The 21,837-nt window shown below is 41.3% G+C and overlaps 1 protein-coding gene across 2 annotated transcripts in view; it reads right to left on the bottom strand.

Annotated features, from left to right (window-relative positions):
• The window catches only part of LOC127453942 (protein capicua homolog), a 49,546-nt gene that overhangs the window by 9,288 nt on the left and 18,421 nt on the right, over positions 1-21,837 (bottom strand). For both annotated transcript variants that reach the window (XM_051720764.1, XM_051720763.1), the window contains 13 exons: positions 15,549-15,698; positions 14,778-14,934; positions 9,006-9,114; positions 8,732-8,914; positions 8,474-8,606; positions 7,627-7,814; positions 7,239-7,371; positions 6,945-7,042; positions 2,475-3,333; positions 2,072-2,211; positions 1,757-1,917; positions 1,384-1,565; positions 419-892 (listed from right to left, as the gene is read on the bottom strand). In XM_051720764.1, coding sequence (XP_051576724.1) covers positions 419-892; positions 1,384-1,565; positions 1,757-1,917; positions 2,072-2,211; positions 2,475-3,333; positions 6,945-7,042; positions 7,239-7,371; positions 7,627-7,814; positions 8,474-8,606; positions 8,732-8,914; positions 9,006-9,114; positions 14,778-14,934; positions 15,549-15,698 — 2,967 coding nt within the window. The remainder of the gene's footprint in view (positions 1-418; positions 893-1,383; positions 1,566-1,756; positions 1,918-2,071; positions 2,212-2,474; positions 3,334-6,944; positions 7,043-7,238; positions 7,372-7,626; positions 7,815-8,473; positions 8,607-8,731; positions 8,915-9,005; positions 9,115-14,777; positions 14,935-15,548; positions 15,699-21,837) is intronic.

The raw sequence follows: 21,837 nt of genomic DNA, 5'->3' as shown, positions 1-21,837 counted from the left end.
ATAGCCATGAATAGGTTTCATTCAAGCTGTCAAACCACAAAACGACATACTTGTAACTGAAAATACATTGTGTAGGCTATATGAAAGATACATATACACAACATATCATCCAATGATGGCTAGAGTAAATAATCTTTGTCCTTTTATGATTTGGGTTGAATTTAATGGAAAATTATACGAGTTGCACTCCGTGGCACTGCAGAATTTTGACGCTGAGTTTGGCCATGTGTGCATACCTTTGTAGAAAATAACAGTTAAAATTTTAGAATGTGCCAGGGGTGCGAACCCCCTGCAATGAGCAGCCCTATTTATATACAAAAAAAATCCCAATATACTGTATACATCGATAATCATCTGGAAAATCTGCACGATTATCGATGCGTGAAAAAGGCATCGATCCCAAGCCTAGTATTCTTACCAGAGTGAGAGGGCTGAGCAGGACTTCCAGGCTGCATTGGCAATGAGGTGCTTGATGGGGGTGCAGCTGAGATGCTGCTGTTGTTGCATTTACTGGGGATCTGGAACTGTTTGTCTGTCTGTGAGAGCGAGACTTTCTCTGCCTGTCTTTCAGAGAGCTGTGTGTAGACCTTCCCGTCCGTATGCTGCCGATCCAGTGTTTTCTCCTGGTGCGACTGACGCTCAGAGTGTGTGGGCACATTCCCCTGCCTATCTGAGTTCAAGGAGGTCATGGAGGTTGTTGTGGTGTGCTTAGGAATGATGTGGGGAGACAGGTTAGAGGGACTGGACACTGTGTACACTACACTAGGCGACACAGTCGCCATGGACACCACCCCGGATGCCAAGGTCACATTTGTGGGCGTGTAAATGGCGGAGATGGCTGGAGCATGAGGGGCACTGGGGGATTGGGCTGGGGCCAATAGGGATGACTGACCTGGCGAAGCAGAAGACAGCAAGATATGACAACAGCAATGCAACAGATTAAAAAGTTTGTCATAATTTACTCACTCTCATGTTGTTGCAAACCCATATGACTTTCTTTCTGGCATGGAACACAAAAAGAGATGTTTAGCAAAATCTTAGGCACTCGCAGTCATAACATTCTTCAAAATGTTTCCTTTTGTCTTCCACAGATCAAAGAAAGTCATGGGTTTGGAACAACATTAAGGAGAGTAAACGATGACTGAATTTTCATTTAGGGTGAACTATCAATTTAATAAACATTCAATATGCAAATTAGCACTTATATAATTCAGAATAGAACAATGAAAAAAAGTGAGCTTCAGTTTTGTTTAAATTATAGCGCTGATCATGCCCTTTTGGGTATTTTTGCCATCATTTTTACTGATAATTTGTTTCAAAGAGTAAAATATTGTTCTCTGAAATCTACATAATGATGTTATGATTTATTATGAGTCAACGGACCTGTAATCAGAGGCTGCACCAAAGTCTGCCCTGGATGAGCAATGGCTGAAAAGGTTGCCAATGGTGAAGGCGCATAAGCAGATCCAGGTGCTGCTGATGCTGTCTGAGAGGAGGAGCCTGTTGTCGTGGGAAATAATGGCAAAGGAGAGGGAACCCCAGGAGTGGACTGTACATAAGTGATTCTGTGGGAGAAAAAGTGATATTCACAGGAACAAGTTTAGAAAGCTTTTAGAGTGAGAGAAGCAAGTAAGGGTTATTCTCTAGTGCTGCAACACTTCAGCAGTGTAGGAGTTGTTAAAATAGGAGCAGGCAGATCTTTTGTTTATGTGTGGCTAGGTGAGTATTAGTATGCCTGTGAGAGTGTATGTTATACCTTGAAGGTGGGGGTGGTAGCAGCACGGTTTGAGATGGGGTAGAGCCTGGGGCGACCACTGTAGCTGTTCCCATAGTAACAGAAAACGGGCTGCCAGGTTGCACTGGCGCACCAGAGGGGAGCTGCGACTGAACGACGGGCATGGGAGCTATCTGAATTATCTAGATAGAAAGGAAAAAAGGAAAACATGAAACATAAAACAGATTTCTATCACTTTACAACTAAAGTTACTTCTGTAATAACAGTTGCACATAAGAGTTATTCAGTGTAAATTTGCTGTTACATACAGTAAATGTTTAATATTTGAGATCTCACTTTGCTTCCTGACTGTGCTCCATTCTGAACAGGAAGAGGGGGGGCTACCAAGGGAAACTGCTGAGAAGGGGCAGGAGCAGCCCTCACTGTTGCCATGGGAACCAGCATCTTGCTCTGCAAGACTGGTGACTGTGTTTGCCCTGTAGGAAGACAAAACAAGAACAGAGTGTTAAAAAATGATTGGGTCTTGCACACATAGTCTTATCTGGCACAGCACAAAACAATGGAGAACAGTGCTTGTGTATAACCCAAAGCCAAAGAGATAGTGGCTCTGAGCCACAATACAATGAAAAAGACACTGTTTTAAAATTAACAAGAATACTGGTGAAATACTTGACACAGATTTGCATTCTCATAATGCAAACAAAATTTACACGTAAATCGGATATTTACGATTCCTCACCTCTGGCTCCTGGGCTAACCACTCCCACAGCAGGACTGGAGATGTATCCCGACTGCTTTCCATTGGCCATTGAGGCATGAGTAGGCAGAGCTGTGGGTAGGGTGAAGATATTGGTTGGCTGACTGGCCTGCTGAGGGGATGGGCTCTTGGGATTGTTGGCAGAGAGTGTAGGAAGAATGTATTGGACCTGTGTTATCGGTTTTTGGCCTGATGTGGGCGCTAATGAGACAGAGGGCAAAATGTGCGGCTGCAGCATGGGCAGAGGCAGTGGACCATTACTATGTGCTGAGGCAGGCGAGGCTGGGTTGGGTGGATGTGGAGGCGTGACAAGCTGTACAGTGGGCGGGGCCTGGAAGGTTCCTCCCAAGACTAAATTGGTCACCAGCCCCCCTTGACCTGCTGATGCGCTAACAGGATTGGGCGATGATGAGGAATAGTACCCACCCCCTCCAGCTAAGGGTGTCGCCGCATTTCCTATAGCCCCAGGTCCAATGAGAAGTTGCGTCTGGGCAGCAGGTTTCCTGTCATGAGGGGATTTACTGGTAATGGTCACTGGCGTGCTGACGACAGGACGCACCACATTAGTGACAACAGTGGACGCCACCCTTACTCCTCCAAGCACTGACGACACTCCACCGCCAGAACTGATCAGGATGGACTGACCACTAGAGGACTGGGGGAGAGACTGAGACACAACTCCTTCACCTTCCCTTCGTTCCCCGTCACTTCCCTCCATTATTCGCTTCCTCTTTGAGGATGCATCGCTAAAGCGTCTGGAGGTGGGGTAGGAGGAGAGAGACACACTTCGACCATGACCAGGGCCATAAGACGAGGAGCAAATCACAGGAGCAAAAACTCTCTGATGGAAAATAACAAAAATAACACCAGTGAAAAGAAATGAAAAAAAATAAAAAGAACATAAATCAGTCAAAGACAGCAGAGGCATATGCAATGATGTAGATCCTTTAGTTGTTAATGAAAATGTAATCACTTTTTTGTAAACTTCAGAACATTTGGAATATAGCACTAGTAATATGGACAATTTTTTGTACCCTTTTTGGGGATTCTTAGTATAAATTAAAATCCACTTTCTTAGTCTGGAACATCTCCTTTTGTGTTTCACGGAGGAAAGAAAGTTATACAGTGTTAGAACAACACAAAGGTGAGTAAAGGCCTGGGTATAGTTTGTTTTTCCGCATTCCAGTTTAGATCGCATCCGGTCGACCGCGTTGCCTTTCAAAGAATACTCTTTTGATCGCAAGTGAATATGAACGCGTTCAACGCATACGCACAATGACTACTTTGTGATACTTTTTTAGTACAGTCAACGGCAGCACAGGTGAGGACTGTCCACATGTAGAGAAAATCTTTTTGCATCACGCTTACTGTGTACATTCCGATCAGCAAAGCGGACAACCAAATTATACTTTGGCCTTAATAGGGCTGGATATCACCATTCACCTCATGATACGAAACATATCACGATACATAGGTCACGATTCAATATATCATTATTTATCGTTTTACATCACAATATCATGATTCAATTGGATTCTGATTATCAAGCTCTCAAATCGATTCTTATTCATTTGTGTATATTTCAGATATAATTTCCATTTTGCTTATATATGAAAGAAATTCTCTCTCAGCTAATGCTGTTAATTATACAGGGTGCATTCTAACTTCGTACATTATGAAATATTTTTTTTTTAAATGTTATTTTATCATTAGTTTTTTTTTACAAATCACTTTCAGATTTAAGAGATACAAGATCATATTTTTTTATTTTTATTTAGTACTCCCCTTCAGAACTACATAACAGATATTTACATGTATTCCTCAAGACAAAATAATAACAATTAATGCTTATCACCCAGTTTAATATTTTGGTGAGTTGCCTTCTTGAGCATCAATGAATGTTTGCACCTTTTGTAACAGTTGTGTACGAGTCCCTCAGTTGTCCAAAATGTCAAAAGCTGGATGTCAACATCTACTGGGAAGAATTCAAATGTGCAGAAGATGCTGGGAAGCCAATAAATGTGCAGTACCTGGTGGATTTTTATCAAGAACAGTGGTCAGCTTCACTGCTCAGGCCAAAGCAGGGACTCATGCACAACTATCACAAAAGATACAAACCAGCATTGATCATTGCATTGTTGTGGGAATGTATTTATGTCATACACGCTTGATGCAGCATGTCTTGTGTTTTTCTAATTGTGCAGCAGCAGCAGTAGCATATCCATATGCTTAACTCATTATGTCTGTGTATGTTCTAGGACTAGCAAATCAATAAATATTAAATGTTACATGCACAATTTGTACTATTTAAAAGTATTAACACTGATGTGTAGAACAAGTGCTAAACTGTACTGTCTCTATAAGAATGGCAGCAAATCAGCGAGCGTCTCATATCTGTTTGGTTAAGCGCACAACTGACTATAAAGGACAGAAAGTAAATTAAAGCAGATATCATTCAATTACAAATGGATTGCGTGGATCTCATCTTTGGACACACAGAACGAGTCAAACCTTGATACCAAACTTTTACTGACAGACAGACAGACACATAGAGACATATCCTGTTTAGAGCAGGTGTCGGCAACCTATGGCACGCATGCTAGCAGTGGCACGCGGAGGGGTAATCACTGGCATGGCAGCAACGGTGAGAGAGGTGTAGACTATTTTATTTATATAAATTCCACACCGGCATTCCAATCTACATCTTGGTGTAATCCTCATGATCAAGCAGCGTGTTTTCATCAGTTGAATGGGAGACTAAACACTATTAAAGTGTGACGAGACTCGCGCTGTGCGTAGTAGCCATTCACACATCACGAGCCGGCAGCGCGTCACTAATGGTTAATCGCGTGAGTAAACGCGCCCGCTTTGCTTCGGTCAGGCGGTGCAGATGACAGCCTACATTCCGTGTTTCATTTGTTTCTTTTTGCTTTCAGAACAACACGTAATAAGGAAAACACCACTACTAATCCTTGAGATTTCGCATACAGGTACACCATCCTTAAACCAGTCACACTCAAAATTACATTAAAAGATTAAAAGAGAAAACATAAACCCACATCGAGTCTATTCAAAATCTAAATTAAACCTGGACAGTGTATTTTGCAGGTGCAATTCACCGAAAAGGGCTAAATAGTCGGCTTGTGATGCATGAATGTCTTAAATGCAGGTGGCCGATGCAATACTGATATATCACACAATTTAATATAGTAAATACCATAAAATGTATAAACTCTTATTTGGCACTATATTTACACAATTTCACACTAAACTTTAACTTTGTAAAAAAGAATCTAAAAATAATATTGTATTTTAAATGGTAGATAGCAGTTCCTTCTGATTTCTGTTTAGTCATCAAATTTTTTACATTTATTTGTACATGAAAGAATTGTTAATATATTAAGAAGTAATCCACAGTAATCCAGCAATCATGGATGGCATGTCCAAGTTAGCAATCACATTTTTTCAAAAAATACAGAATCAAACCAATTGCACATATAGTGCATAGTGAATAAGACATTTGCTTATAGCACACGTGAAGCGCTTTTACTTTGAAGCTGCACTCACGTGCTCATGCGGATCCAGCGCAAGCATCAATCTTCTGACAGTTTAAATGGCATGGATCGCCTTCTTGGATTGTCACTATTTGTGAATCAAAGGAACTTTTGATCCTGATCCTGGCTGATGGAATACACGCTTCAGAGGAAGATATTAGATGAGCAAACAGTGGGAAGAAAACGCTGGATTTTCATGAGGTTCATGAATTACATCTTTTTAAACAAGATATCTGCATATTTGCAGATGGTATATAGTATAAGTTTTATTGATATTTGCCTTTTATCATTAAAAAAGTTACAGGGAACTGTCGAGGAGAGACTGTTAGAATACGTGCTTCAGAGGAAGATATATGAGCGCTCCACAGGATGCTGAATCTGCTCAAGTTCTGTGAGGTTTGTATATTACATCTGTTTAAATGAGATATGCGCATATTTGCAGACGTATATGATATTAGTTTTATTGATATTTGCCTTTTTATCATAAGACAAGACAGTTAAATGTTTCAGGGAATTGTTGAGGAGAGAGAGAGGGAGAATGAAACAGTCGAGCACTTTAACATTATGAGCTCAAACGCGTCTGCCGCGGCTCTGATATGCAGACCGTTTAAATGACACTGTGTTGCACACCGGTCTATTATTGTAGTAACACGATGGCACGTAAAAACATAATGAACCGTGACTGGTCGCTTACATGTCTCAGTCGCTTCACATGCAAGTAGGCGATTGTCAGCGCTCTCAAGAAACAAATCTGCCAAAGGGGAAAATTTAGCGGCCGATGCGATAATTAAAAAATTCCGAATATCAGCCGATTTGTCAGCCTCGGCAATATATCAGTCAACCATTAATAGAGAGACAGAGAAATTTATAAACAGATAGAAAATATTAGAGGTGATACCTTGCGTTCTCCTTCATCTCCAGATCCATTTTCACTGTCACTGTCCGTCACCCTCTCCTTACACTTTAGGTCAATGGAGCTGCCCGGATACGAGTCCTCTGAATGAGACAATGACACACAATAATACTTGTTAAAACAGAATGACACAACAGGTAATTAATAAAAAAAAATAAAAAAAATAGCTTAGCAATGACAGGAATATATGACATCATCACTTACTAATTTATTTTTTAGAAAAATATTATGGATTCAAGAACACAGAGAAAGCTTCTCAAATTATGAAGTGTGACTCACCAATGACGTCATCATCTCCCTCTTCCTCACAGATGACCATGCGCTCTTCATCACTTGTCATATCTTCACTCACCCCCCTCTGTGTCTGAGAGAAAGCACTTCGTCCTGAAATCTGAGCACCATCACCACACATCTAAAAAGACAAACAGAATTAAATGAGCATGAATCTCTGAAAATGTGTCAATCCTTGTCCTGGAGTATCCCAGCACTGCACGTTGAATGTCTCCCTAATTTAACACACCAGATTCAACTCATAAGCTCATTGGTAGAGGCTCCAAGACCTGAACAGGGTGTGTCAGATAAAGCAGACATCCAAAATGTGAAGCGCTGAGGTGCTCCAGGACCAGTATTTCGAAACAACTGGTTTATGTGAGGTTGCATCCAATACCTGTGCAAGCTCTGCTAGTGCCTGTGGATTGCCTCTCTCGCTCCTCTCCAGACTGTGCATGGCACTCTGAGAGAAGGCACGGGGACGGGGCAATTGAATATGTCCCTCACCTCCGCTTCGCTCTGACACACTCACCATGCCAGGTCCCACCCCTTTGAGTTCCATCCCCATTGACACAGACGGAGTTTCTGAAATATTTACAAAAACATTTAATGGAAGGATTTTATATTATCTTGTACATTTCATTGTGGATATACTGTACAAAGCAGCATATGCAGTGGCCCAAAACGTATTTGGACACTTATGCCACACTTAAAAATGTATGAATGTCTTAGTATTTTGTAACAAAATATCACAATAAAATATATTTAAAAAATATAGCACAAACACACTTTTCAAGTGAATAATTTCACAAAAAGATATTTTTTATTGGTTTCAATAGATATATTGTTCAAAATTAAGACAAAAAGTATTTAGACAATTTCTGTTTGTCAAACAGTAGTCATACATGTCCATAGTTAATGTGTTGAATTTTGGTTATACTGCTAGGACACCTGTGTGAACTTTAAGGGAACTGACTACATAAACTACAAAAGGTCATGCCACTTGGTTTGATATTTCATCATATAATGCAATGAAATTCATCCATTCATATTCATAAGTATTACTTAAGTGTCCAAATACTTTTTAGGGCCAGTGTATGGTAATTACATTTCATAATCATGTCAAGACATTAAAAAGGTTGATAAAATATTGAACCAATTACATCACAATCACTTTGAAAAATATGTGCATCCATTGTTATACTCTACTCCATGCACATTAACACACTTTTCCTGTTCCATACCTGCAGTTTCTGACATGCTCCTCTCACGGATGTCTTTGCTCCCTGGAATCCCACGTCCATCGCTATTGGATTTCTTCCTGTCCTTATTACACCACTTCCAGTCAGGATGTGCCTTAAAGTGTGCCTCCTTCACCTGAATACAAGGGAGAGAAACAGAGACAAACATTAACGAAGACAATGAAGGGTTGGAAAGACTTAACAGGGGTTATTTATGTGTCTATACATGCATTTACACAAGTGTACGGGTGTTCCATTAACCTGAAATGCGAGGTCGTGGTATTTCTGTTTTTCTTTGGGTCCCAAGGCATACCACCATTCTCCAAGAATCTTGCTGACCGTACGGTTGTCCTGGTTTGGGTGTCTCTGATGAACCAGAGCACGATGGCGCTTGCTGAAGATCATAAATGCGTTCATGGGCCTCCGGATGTGATCTTTTTCCCTCTGTAAAATGTAGAGGGTACGAAGGAATGAGTGGATGTGTCTGTGCAAAAAAAGAGTGAAACTGTGCAAACATACATGTGCAAATGTGTACCTTGCCAGGACTGTTTTTGTCATCCTTAGGCAGTGCACTGAGGGACTGTGATCTACGTTTTCCAGGAGATGCAGAGATTGGCGGATCAGGAAGGACACCTGGGAAAAACCTAGACACAGAAAATATCAGTTTATTAACTGAGGGTTACAATCAGTGGGATCCTGCAGTAGGGCTGAACGATTCATTGAAATGAAATTGAAATTGCGATATGACCCAGTGAGATTATCAAACCGCGAGGGCTGCGATTTAATTGAATAAATATTCTAAACGCACTGCCCGCTGTGCTGCAGCTTATGTGCACAGCTGTTTTGTCTGTATTGTGTAGTGCTTTCTTAAATACATGTAAATGGGGTCAGTGTATTATACATGTGTTTTCAATGGTTTCAGAGCAGTTCTGTGTTCGATACACATAAATTCTATCTATTTTGGTGCCCTGAGTGACAGATGTGCTTTGAGTTTGGTTGGATGTGCTAACATGTGATGAGCACATTATATTTAAAGTGCTTCAGATTCGCTTTAATTGCACGTTTGCGTAATTTCACATATTTTTGGCTGCTACAATTTACTATACGAATCTAAAATAACCACATGACACAGGGTTTTTGAGGACAGAAAGGGAGATGGGAGCATTTCACTGCATTAAAAGGCTGTTGTCAACTGAACTACAAACAACTGAAACAATAGTTCCTTCAGTTTTCCGCCAAAATAAAAGCATCTGCCAAAATAAAGACTTGAGGGTTTAACCGGACTGCATAGCAATGCCATGAGCAAGTTAAGAAATTGTTAAATTAAAACTATTGAATAATTATTATTACTAATTTACTTTTATTATACAATAATAATATAGTATTTCTATAATAATTTATTAACTAAACATTGTTACTATTACACTACAATCATATAATATTCAAGTTAACTGGTTTAAAAAAAAGAAATTAATTATTAAAAAAGTGAGCTGACCCTTTCGCACACTGGACAAAAAATATACACTGCGGTCAGATGCAATGTGATTTTGATGTTTTTTTTCCTCTGTTTTATTTATTTATATACAGAGAAATTGTATAATAAATGTCGCCATTTCTAATCGTTTAGTTTGCGCAGTTACACTAGTTTCATACACTAACCTGCAAACTCATCAATGTCAATTTGTTCATTCTGCTTGATCTATGCCTTGCCTCCACAGAATTATTCATTCCTTTTCTAAGTTCTCAGGATACAGAGTCAATTGGTCTAAATCACATTTGCACTCGGTATGGACAAAAGTGTCCAGAGTGTTTAATTCAGATATTTATCTAAATGTTGCCTCGAGTTTATGGCTGAACCCCAAATTATGTATTAATAAGTCCCCTTTCTGCTGGTCAGAGTGGATTGTGAGGGGGGTTACTACACTCGATGACCTATATGAGAGTAGTGTGTTGAGATCCTTTGAAAATTTGGTTCAACATTTTGGGATTCCCAGATCTCAGTTTTTAAAGGTATTTACAGCTGTGCCACTTGCACTGTACTATTTTTGGGAATAGCATACACCCCCCTAAAGCGGCAGATACTATGAGAGTGGTGATTACTGCTTTTTGAAAAGGTCATGAGGCATCAGTGTATTACTCCCTGCTAATTCAGAGTCTGGGGGACGGAGCTTCAACTTCTCTCAAGAAATTATGGGAGAAAGATTTAAATTTGGAATTGGAGGAGGGAGAGTGGGTTAGGATTCTAAAAAATGTCAAGACTGCATCTAGAGATGCAAGGGTGCGTCTTATGCAATTCAAGATTTTACATCGGTTCTATTGGACCCCCTCTAGATTGTATAGGCTTGGTCTTAAAAACACACCCACCTGCTGGCGATGCCAGTCAGAGGATGGAGACATAACCCGTCTTTTGGGGATGTGTTAAGATCCAGGAGTTTTGGTTGAAGGTTCAGTATGATGTGTGATGTATTGGGCACTCGGGTATCATTTTGCCCCATACTCTGTATTTTGGGCAATGGGGCGGTCATCGATATTGAAAATAGACACATAAAGAGTTGGGTCTTAACCAGTGTCATGATCACCAGACAGATACTTTTAAGAGGATGGAGGTCGGCTGGAGCGCCCTCTTTTCAGGAGTCGTGCTCGGAGATGGGAAGGGTGGCGGCCTTCGAAGAAGGGTCATTTAGAAGAATGGGGAAATTTAACTTGTTCATGGAGAAATAGGGTAGATATCTGTAATTTATGGATGTGTGATTATTATTATATATATATATATTTAATTAATTTATTTTGTGTGTGTGTGTCTATATCATGTACAACCACTGGGATGTTGTTGGGGGCCAGGGTGGGATTGGAGAATGGGAGGGGTAATAGTGGGGGTTAATGTTGATTCTGTGTATATATGTTTTGTTTTTCTATGTTCAAATACTGTATGTGAACCAATAAAAATTGTTAATCTCAAAAAAAAAAAAAAGAGCACATTATCAGTAGCAACAAAGTTATTACCGGTGGTGAATGTCATCAAACAAACAGAAATAACTCCCGTTGTCACACATAACAATGAATGTCATATGAAACGTATGCAACCTGAGGTATATTAATTTAATTGTGGGATTCCATGTATTAGTAGACTCTCAAACATTATATATGTTTCTTTCATTGATTAAGATTTGCAAAACATTCTTGTTAGAGTATTATACAACTATAAATCTGTCACCTTGTAAGCATAAGATTTCATGCTAACTGATAGTGGCACCTGGTGACCGAGGTTGGTACCGCATGCTAATTGTTAGCTAGCATGCAAAAAAAAAAAAAAAAGAATTCTGTTGACTCCAGGAAATTTTTTTTTTTTTACATCTGGCAGTGTAACGTATTTACGGTCAGAGATCGGAGATATCAAGTTGAAATATCCCACATCCGAGGTGAATGGAACAAAGCAACTAGAGTAAATAATCTTTGTCTTTGTTAATGATTTGGGTTGATTATCGATGCGTGATCCCAAGCCTAATAATCGATATATCTGTATTTTATATTATTGCCTAGTGAATACCGTTTCTAGAACAGTATTTCCGGTCGACAGTAGAGCAAGGGCAAACATGGTTTCATTTTGGTTAAAAGGAATTACTTATATGTTTTTTATTTATTTTTTTTATTTTTTATGTTTTTCATATCATGTTCAAATTGCAAATGCAACATTTTTCAAAATAGTCACACTTTTTTTTTGTCCAAATCATTCAGCCCTACCCTGCTGTATGCATTATGTGTGATCCATTTAGTTTCTAATACCAAATATATCAAATAATTAGAACAATAATCAAAATATTGGTACTTTGCATAATTGTAATGATTCCAATTAGTGACCAAAGGTTATTGCTGTCACGTTTAATGTGTTTTTGTTCATGTTTTGTGTTTCATGTCATGTGATTTCCTGTTCTATAGTCATGTGTTTCATGTCATGTGATTTTCTGTTTTATAGTCATGTGTTTCCTGGTCATGTGTAATGTTGTTTCCATGTCAAGTCAAGTCAAGTCATTCATGTTTATGTTTTGTTTTGTTCATGTTTATAGTTAGGGTTTCTGGTTATCATGATTGTAAATAAACTGCACTTGGGGTCCTTCATATCATCATCGTCTTCGTCTGCCTGTTATTGCCAGCAATCATTACAGAATACCTGACCCAGACTATGGACCCAGCAGCTCATGTGCCTACGTCAGAGGAATCGTCCCCTGGAGGAATACGTAGAAGACTTCTGCGCTTTGGCCAACCAGGTTGGGTTTAATGGGATCACCCTCAAACACTGCTTGAATGAGCCAGTGTTTTCTCTGATGCCTGCCGGTCGGAGTACCTTCAGTCTGGTGCAGTACATCGATTACGCCCTGGGGATGAGTGGTTCTTCTTTCACTGGAGGAGAGGCTGATGAGGAACTAGTCACTCCTACAGTGGCCGCTGAGCCAGAGTCACACGTCATGGCCGCCGAGCCAGAGTCCTACGTCATGGCCGCCGAGCCAGAGTCCCACGTCATGGCCGCCGAGCCAGAGTCCCACGTCATGGCCGCTGAGCCAGCGTCCCACGTCATGTTCGCCGAGCAAGTATCCCTCGTCAGGGTCGACAAGCCAGCGTCCCACGTCACGGTCGACGAGCCAGCGTCCTACGTCATGGTTAACGAGCCAGCGTCCTACTTCACATTCGACGAGACAGGGTCCCACGTCACAGGCTCCATGCCATGTCACAGCCACGCCAGTATCCGTTCCATGCCATGTCACAACCGCGCCAGTGTCTGCTCCATGCCATGTCACAGCCATGCCAGAGTCTGCTCCATGCCATGTCACAGCCACGCCAGAGTCTGCTCCATGCCATGTCACAGCCATGGCTCAGCCTACTCCATGCCATGTCACAGCCACGCCTCAGCCTGCTCCATGCCATGTCACAGCCACGCCTCAGCCTGCTCCATGCCATGTCACAGCCACGCCTCAGCCTGCTCCATGCCATGTCACAGCCACGCCTCAGCCTGCTCCATGCCATGTCACAGCAACGCCTCAGCCTGCTCCATGCCATGTCACAGCAATGCCTCAGCCTGCTCCATGCCATGTCACAGCAACGCCTGAGCCTGTCACAATAACGCCTCAGTCTCCTTCACGCCATGTCACAGCCGAACCTTAGTCCGCTCCATGCCATGTCACAGCCAAGCTTCAGTCTGCTCTATGCCATGTCTCAGCCAAGTCCCAGACTGCTCCGTGCCATGTCACAAGCAAGCCTCTGCTCCACATTCCAGGCCCGCCTCTGCTCCACGGTCCAGGCCTGCCTCTGCTCCACCTACATCTACCTCTATTAATCATACACAACACCTTTATATTCCTTGCTTACAAAAGGGTACTATTTCTCTCTCACACACAGATCCTCTCTTTAATATACACACAATTATTTACTCCTGAGTTGATATAAATGTACTTGTGCAAAGCTGATACAAAACCACTCATGATACAAAACCATGCTAAATTACTTCAAAGACTACACAGGATACATTTCCACTGTTGTCACTTGATAACAGCAGCCTGTTTTTTTCCAATTATGAGGCCCAAAGACCTCCTTAAGCAACATTCCATCATCCAAGTTATTTTATTAAATTCATTTTGGAGATTAAGTATTTGTACTTGTATGCACATTATTATGGTGATGGATGTTTTTTTGTTATACAAGCATTTTGGTATTACTCAACAGATAATTATTATGCTGTCACGACTGCATAGTGACTGTGGCCCAAAACAAAGCCAAAATATCCACCAATTTCATTCATAGAAAACCCTTAGGGCCTTTCACTATGGCGTGAATCAACACAGCAGAACGTACTGAGCCAATTACTGAAAACTGCAATGCACTGTGTCGATGAGCTACTGCTTTGCAGCTTACCACCGAAACAGAAAACAAAGAGCTTTAACATGTCTGTAATCTCCAGTGTGCGAAATAAGAGGGATGGATGCATCACAAAAGATAATAAAGTAAGCTTAATGGGTAAAATCCATTTAGCAGGAATTGTACCAGATAACTTGATAATAAAAGGAACTTATTTAATATTTTTTTAACAAAAAGGAGAGGGTCAACAAGAGAAAGAGAGAGATGTGTATTCAGTTAATTAATATAAACTGCCTCTGGTTTGCTCCTGTGATTCATACACAGGCACAGGAGTAAGTGAAATGCTTTTGTTCTCTCTTTTCTTTGTGGCGTCATTATGCATCTCTTCCTCACACAGAAACACCAGCAACAAAATACATTCAAAGAGAATGACGCATCACACACACACTAGACCACTTACGGATCATCCACATCACTTTCCGTTTCACTGTCAGGCCTCTCTCTCTCTGCATCCTTCTCTCTCTCCGGGGGCAGTGCATCAGCGGAGGGAGTGGGGCGTGAGGAAGGGTTAGGTGCTCCCTCTATAATATCCTTCAGCACTGACCCGCTCTGAGACTCTAAAAGAGAAAGATAGGTCACTCATTACAGCATCTTTTTTTTTTTTTTACCCAATTTTGGAATGCCCAGTTCCCAGTGTGCTTTTTTTTAAGTCCTCATGGTCGCATAGTGATTCGCCTCAATCCAGGTGGCGGAGGACGAATCCCAGTTGCGCATCTTATCACGTGGCTTGTTGAGCGCGTTGCCACTGAGACATAGCGCATGTGGAGGCTTCACGCCATCCACCGCGGAATCTGCGCTCAACTCACCACACACCCCTCCGAGAACGAACCACATTATAGCGACCAGAGGAGGTTATCCCATGTGACTCTACCCTCCCTAGCAACCAGGCCAATTTGGTTGCTTAGGAGACCTGGCTGAAGTCACTCAGCACGCCCTGGGATTCGAACTAGCGAACTCCAGGGGTGGTAGCCAGCGTCTTTTACCACTGAGCTACCCAGGCCCTTCATTATAGCATCTTTAATGAATCCCCCACAATCTGGCAACCGCTGGGGTCAATCGTTGGATTGGGTAATAGCAAAATTACAGTAGCTAGAGTTACAGAGAGCTGAATGTTAACAAACACATTTCAGCTAATTTTGGAATCACACAATGGATGCACAAGGTAAAGTACCTTTCTTCAAAGAGGCTGTCTGTGGATGACTGACATTTTGTTGGCCCTCACCAGGTTGAGCCGATGGATCTGATTGAGTGGGTGCCAGGAAAGGGACTAATGAATGCCAAGGAAACACTGGAACCGATCTGGGCTCTACATTAGTCCAAACTACAGAAGAAAATAACAGAGCACTCATTCTAGCCAGTATTAACACCAAGTAATAAAGCATATCAACACCTAAATCAAAGACTGACAAGCCACATACTGTAAATTACTTTATGTACCCAGATGATCAATATTATGCAATAATATGAATTAATGGGATTGTAATAAACAGATGTGTCACAGATGTGTTTATGGTGCTGGGATTTATACATCTCAGTGTCACTCCATAATATCTGAATAATTACTAAGTATACAAAAGTCATCTCATAGACAAATGAAGGAGGGAGAGCAAGGACAGACTATAATTTTTCAGATAAACGAGGAGACCAAAACATTTCAGGAAAACAACTAAATGACTTCTCACATATTCACTCAAAGCTATCTTGTTAGAATGACTGAATGGTAAAAGAATAAACTGGCGCATACATGAAAACAAACAAGTATAAAAACAGACAGCTGAGACCCCTCTTCACTGATACCACTCTATTAAAACAATCTTGAAGAAGGTACTGGCTGAACTGTTGTTCCTGTGAGTCATATTGCATTTATCGCCAATCAACACTTCAAAAAAACTCATGAATATGTTTCTTTCGAGTTTTGATGATTTCTTAAAAGTTTTTATAAGACACGTTAAGTAATAATGACTGACCAAACATGCTGAGTCCCTGGCGAAGATACTGCGGGCTTTCTGATGAAAACATGGTCGAGGATCCTTGAATACTTTTTTTTTCTTTTTCTTTTTTTTACAGAAAACTTCATAAACATGTAAAATGTCCAATAAAAAAGAGGTACTCTTTCAAATGATTATCTGATATAAAATAACGCAAATTCTTGGGATTAAAAGTGAAATTTCCACATGATGCTTTTCCCAGACAGATGATAAATCCAGCGATGAAAACAAGCGGCCATAAAAGATGCTGTCAGCATCCGTCTACTGGAGTTTCTTCATGTTGGTACCAAATGTTCTGTCGTGTAATGACACCGTCGTGCAATTACTTTGATATTTCGTTTATGATCACGTCCTTCTATTTTCTCAGATTTATTGGCTCAGACACCAGATATCCATGGGAAAAAATGCTAACAGTGTGCTATCAGGTACCGCTCAGAAAGGAGTCAAGCGACGTTCCACCTCCAGGAACGCGCAGATTAATAACAAATGACGATTTTGGTGTTAAAACACTTTAATGTTCAGGTGTTGTTATGATTACGCACGCTGCTGTTTAATTATGCTGTTTTTGGTTCGATATGCGAGAACGGGTTTAATTTTATTTGGATGATGTTGTTTATGTATGATGTGGCCCCCTCCTCCTCGTCTGAGCTTGTTTACATTGACGGTTGGCTGAGGGGACGAAGGGGTTAAGTAGGCCTCAAGGTTATCCTCGGGCTCGAGTAGTGCAACAGTCCGCGACCTGAGCTCACCTCAGCTCAGGGGGATTTACAAATAAAATGTATTAATTGCGGTTATAAAGATAAAAGAGCGATACTGGAATCAAAATTGAAAAGTGAAATGCTTAAAACCGTGAAAATGCATTTAGTCGTCGTGAAAATGGGAAGCCCAAATCTGCCAGGCTAGCAGGTTAGCATAGTATTTTGCTCGAGCATGAGAGATGGCGCTACTACAGCCCAGAGCGAGTGTAATTTATTCTTTGGGGTGCGACGCACCACGGAAGCCACTTTCTAAACCCAAAAAGATAAAAAAAATACAAATATCATTCAGTCAGGATGAAATGCTTTAATAAAGGCCACATGTAATACACGTCTGTCCTTTTTCACATAGTCACTATTATTCTGTCTGGCTGTCAGTGTACGACCATCATATCCAGATTCTGTTTCACATCTGATCCAATTTGATCAGTTTGGTATACAACGCCTGGTTTCCTCACTAATCTCTGATTGACAAACGCATAATTACATCCTGCCCAGTGTTCAACCAGTCACCGGCTCATTCTACATCGCCACTTTGGTTGGATAGTTTAGGGGCTGCATTGGTTTCAGCAGCACAGTACCAGATAAGTCCGTCCCCTCGGGAACGCCCCTGGTCTCGCATCCGCACCGCCGAGCGCTGCCACAGAACCTGTCCTCATGTCACGGCTAAAAACTGTAGCGGTACTCGGAAAACACCCAGATTTAACAACAGCGAAAAACTACCAAAGCCATGGGTCTCGGGTAGAAAGACAACCGGTTTAAACACCCAAACAACGTTATCCACATGTGCAATGTTCCACATGAACGATCATTAGTTACACTGTAGTTGTAATTACGTGAAAAGATGTCCAGAAAAAAAATTACCTTGTCCCCCCTCCCCTCCCCCCCAATTTTGTTTTACTATTCTTCCTGTGAAGGTGTGCCCGTTTGAAATGGTCTACATTTGCTTGCTATAAATACTACTTTTCCACACAATCCCACTTTCACCATCGCAAGAGACTAAATATAATATAATAGCACCATTTCATATTATGTCAAAGAAAATGAACCCCCTGTTTACTGTACAACCGCACGCTGGGCATCTATTGCTAAACGAAGAAAGCATCGTTTGTCCTTCTTTCCTTTATTTTACATGACCGTTTTTCTTTACGAAGGGCTATTTTGTTATCTATTGCTGTCTGAATCCGGTTTAAAACGTAAAGCACTTTCAGCTGTACGGAATTCTAGTTGCAAGTTAAACCAACGCTGCGACTTCTCGTTTTAAATGCCTTCTCCGCCTGTCACCCCCTTCTTCGCACACACCCCAGCCTCAGTAAGTCTCATCCAAAAGGCTAATCGACCACCTCGCCTCAGCTCTGACACTATCGTAAAACTGGTCAAAAATGAGATGACCCGTTACGGAGAACAGGGGGAAATACAAAACATAGTAGAAAAGCTGGACAGAGATGATCCAGCGCAGTGCTGCTGTGATGAAATGACGGGTCTGAACCGTATTAATAGCCCGTAAGGTCCATCGCGGTTCTCCTGCAGCGGGGTCACTGTGTTCCGATCCGGGGTGACCCGCGGCGGCTTACGTGCTCCTCCCAGGTCGCTCCGTAGGTGTTCGTAGTAAAAAGTCGTTGTATCATAACATCATTCAATCGGCCACGACTCTTCCCTCGATTTCTCTCGCTTCGCAAGCCTTTCTTTCTTTCTTTCTCTTTCCCTCCCTCTTCCTCCTGTTGTGTAGTAGACTGCCCTCTTCTGTTCTATCAGCGTGTCAACCTCGCCCAGCCCGTGAACCGCCTTTTACTCTTCGAATGCTTTCTTCGATTGGTCTTCCACGCAACTATCATAAGACGATCCAACACGCTGATTGGTGCGAGCGTGCGTTGGAATGTCAGTCATATGCAAATCCGGCTTTGGCCGAGGCTGAAAAAGTAGATAATAAATATTTAACCAGCTAAATGACTTTACGTGGGTTCTCGTGATATTTGGTCCCACTGTGACGCTGAACCTCCTGCACTCCTTTACTGGACAAAAAAGCACGGCTGGTCTCATCAGGTATTCTAATAATCCCGGGGTTTGTGTTTATTAGGGGTTACAACGGATGCATTATAATGTTTAGCGCATCAATTAAAGGTACAGATAAACAAGACTCAAAGGCATATGACATGAATCATCACTTGGACAAGCACCCTCCTTCCAAAACAACAGATAAAATGCAATACCATGTAGCGCCATAAATCCACACGTAATACACCTATTTTTCGCATATAAATGTTTTTTGATTCATGCAGATTGAAATAAATAACTACAAATCAATATTTTAATGCATAGAGAAAAAATGTAAGCGCGATATTATAAAGACAATATGTTGTTTGCAAAATTAAACAAGAGTTTATATTGCCATTTTACTAGAGCCAAAAGAAATATTACATGTATAAAACAGGAGGATTTTTTTTTTTTTTTTACTTCAATAGAAATATTTTAGTGGTCCTTAGAAAAAAAGAATGTAAAAATATCACACAAATGTCAAAAGAAAAAAAAAAGTAATAATGTCAAACTTGGAAAATCTTTACTCTTTAGTTTATTTTTTACTCTTTTTCTCTGAAATTTTCCATGGACCCCCTTGCGCCCCAGTGAGTGAGCTGTTATTAAAACTGTTTAACATGAAATAGTCTCTCTACCCACCAAGGGGTCCTTGGCCTGAAAATTGGCCCTGTGCTATGATATTGCATCAGACACACACACACACACACACACACACATGTAACTAATGCAAGAAGTAATTTAGGGGAAACTGAACATGTCCATTTCCTCAGCTGTTTCTCACACTAAAGCCACATCATTTGTACTCACGCTGTGAAACAGGAAATACCAAGAAATGCAAACAAATGTTATTACTCATACAATAAATTATGCTGTAGCATTTAACTTTTTACTTAACTTTTAATACTTCAGATCACATTATAGCCTTAAGCCACGAACACATGCCTGCTATACCACTTCACAGGAGTGAAAAGTGGGGGCAGAAGCAGAGTTGTGGTCTTCATTGCTTAGTGTGCTGAGCAAACAAAACAGGACATAAATTACATTTATCATTAGTGGTACCTTTCTTGGAGACATTGCAACTGTTCATGAAGCCACAAACATTTAACAAAGCAAATTATACAAAACCATATTAAAAAATGAGAGGAGAAAGAACCAAAAAACACTTCACATAACATTGTGGGGGGGTTTCTACCCTGTACTATTTAATAATGCTATTACATTACTTAAGAACAGAGAGTATTGTTTTGGTTGAATGCAGTAATATACGTAGGTCAGAGATTAAGCTAAGTGACCACTGTTTTTGCCATTATCAGGACATTGACCAGTGAAGTGGCTAATAGTGATGATGTCATATGGGGCTTTTCCACTGCACGGTATAGCTCGACTCGACTCTGCTCGCTTTTTGGAGGTTTTCCACTGCACAGTACGGCTCGACTCTGCTCGCTTTTTGGGGGTTTTCCACTGTGGTTAGTACCTGGTACTTTTTTAGTACCACCTCGGTCGAGGTTCCAAGCAAGCCGAGCCGATACTAAATGTGACGTCAAAACCCTGCAGATCACTGATTGGTCAGAGAGAATCGTCACTACCAGCGTCACTGGATTTGCGACACGGGACATCAACCCGCTTGTTTTAAAGTTAGCAACAGCGATAGCAATATCATTTGTTCACGCGACTTTCGAATTGTTAAAAGAAATGGCTGTGCGCAAAACTACGCCATGGCCAATAAACGAGGTGCAGACGTTCCTCTCGTTAGCGATGAACGAAAAGACGAGAAATGAAAAAGTCTTTCAGGAAGTGTCTCAGCAGTTGGCCACACACGGCTACCACTGGACCTACCAACAGTGTAGGGAAAAGTTAAAAAAACTTAAGTGACTACAGAACCATCAAGGACCACAACAGCCGGAGTGGTTCAAACAGAAGAAAGTGGAAGTGGTTCGACCAAATGGACGCTATCTATGGCAATAGACTGGTGAGCAATGGGAGGGAGAGTGCCCTGGACTCGGCCACGGCGTTGCTGGAGTCCACGATGGAGGATGGTACGTTTTGTTATGTTAACTCTATAATCTGCTTGAAAGCGTCACTTTATTTAGTTGACCAGCTACTGGAAAGCTTGCTTCTAAAACAACCAGGCCAATTTTAATTGTCACACTTGTGTAAAATCACCATGCAACAACTGCTTTATGTAACACAATGAGCTAGTAGCTAACAGCTAGCGGTCATGTTATTGTTTATGGTCAGTAATGTTTGTGTCGCGTTTAAGATGATGTCATGGCAGTAGAAGCGGCGCAGCTATGACGATCAGCCTATAATCCCACCCACGTTGAAGCGGCACTAAACTACAGTGGAAAAGCAAGCTCAGAAAAGTAAAGCGAGCAGAGTCAAGTCAAGTCGAACTGTAACGTGCAGTGGAAAAGTGCCGATAGACAAAGGTGACCGTTCAAAAGCACTATTATTAGTGTATACAACTCACAGGAAGCATGACAGGAGCATGCTCACAGTGTATACAAGTGTTTTTGTGCACGTGGGTAGGTTTATGTGTGTGTGCTGAGCATGAAAGAGTTCAGTGACTGACTTGTTTGTATGGGGCAGAGGGATATTGGCCTTATGCCCAGTATCAGCCAGTCCCCTCACAAACAGTCACGCCACAATGAGGAGGATTTGTGTGAAAGAGATAAAGAGGGAG

This window comes from Myxocyprinus asiaticus, chromosome 16 (assembly GCF_019703515.2).
Source record: "Myxocyprinus asiaticus isolate MX2 ecotype Aquarium Trade chromosome 16, UBuf_Myxa_2, whole genome shotgun sequence".
Classification (NCBI taxonomy): domain Eukaryota; kingdom Metazoa; phylum Chordata; class Actinopteri; order Cypriniformes; family Catostomidae; genus Myxocyprinus; species Myxocyprinus asiaticus.
Note: the sequence above shows the minus strand (reverse complement) of the source record. Positions and strands in the feature narration are given on the sequence as shown.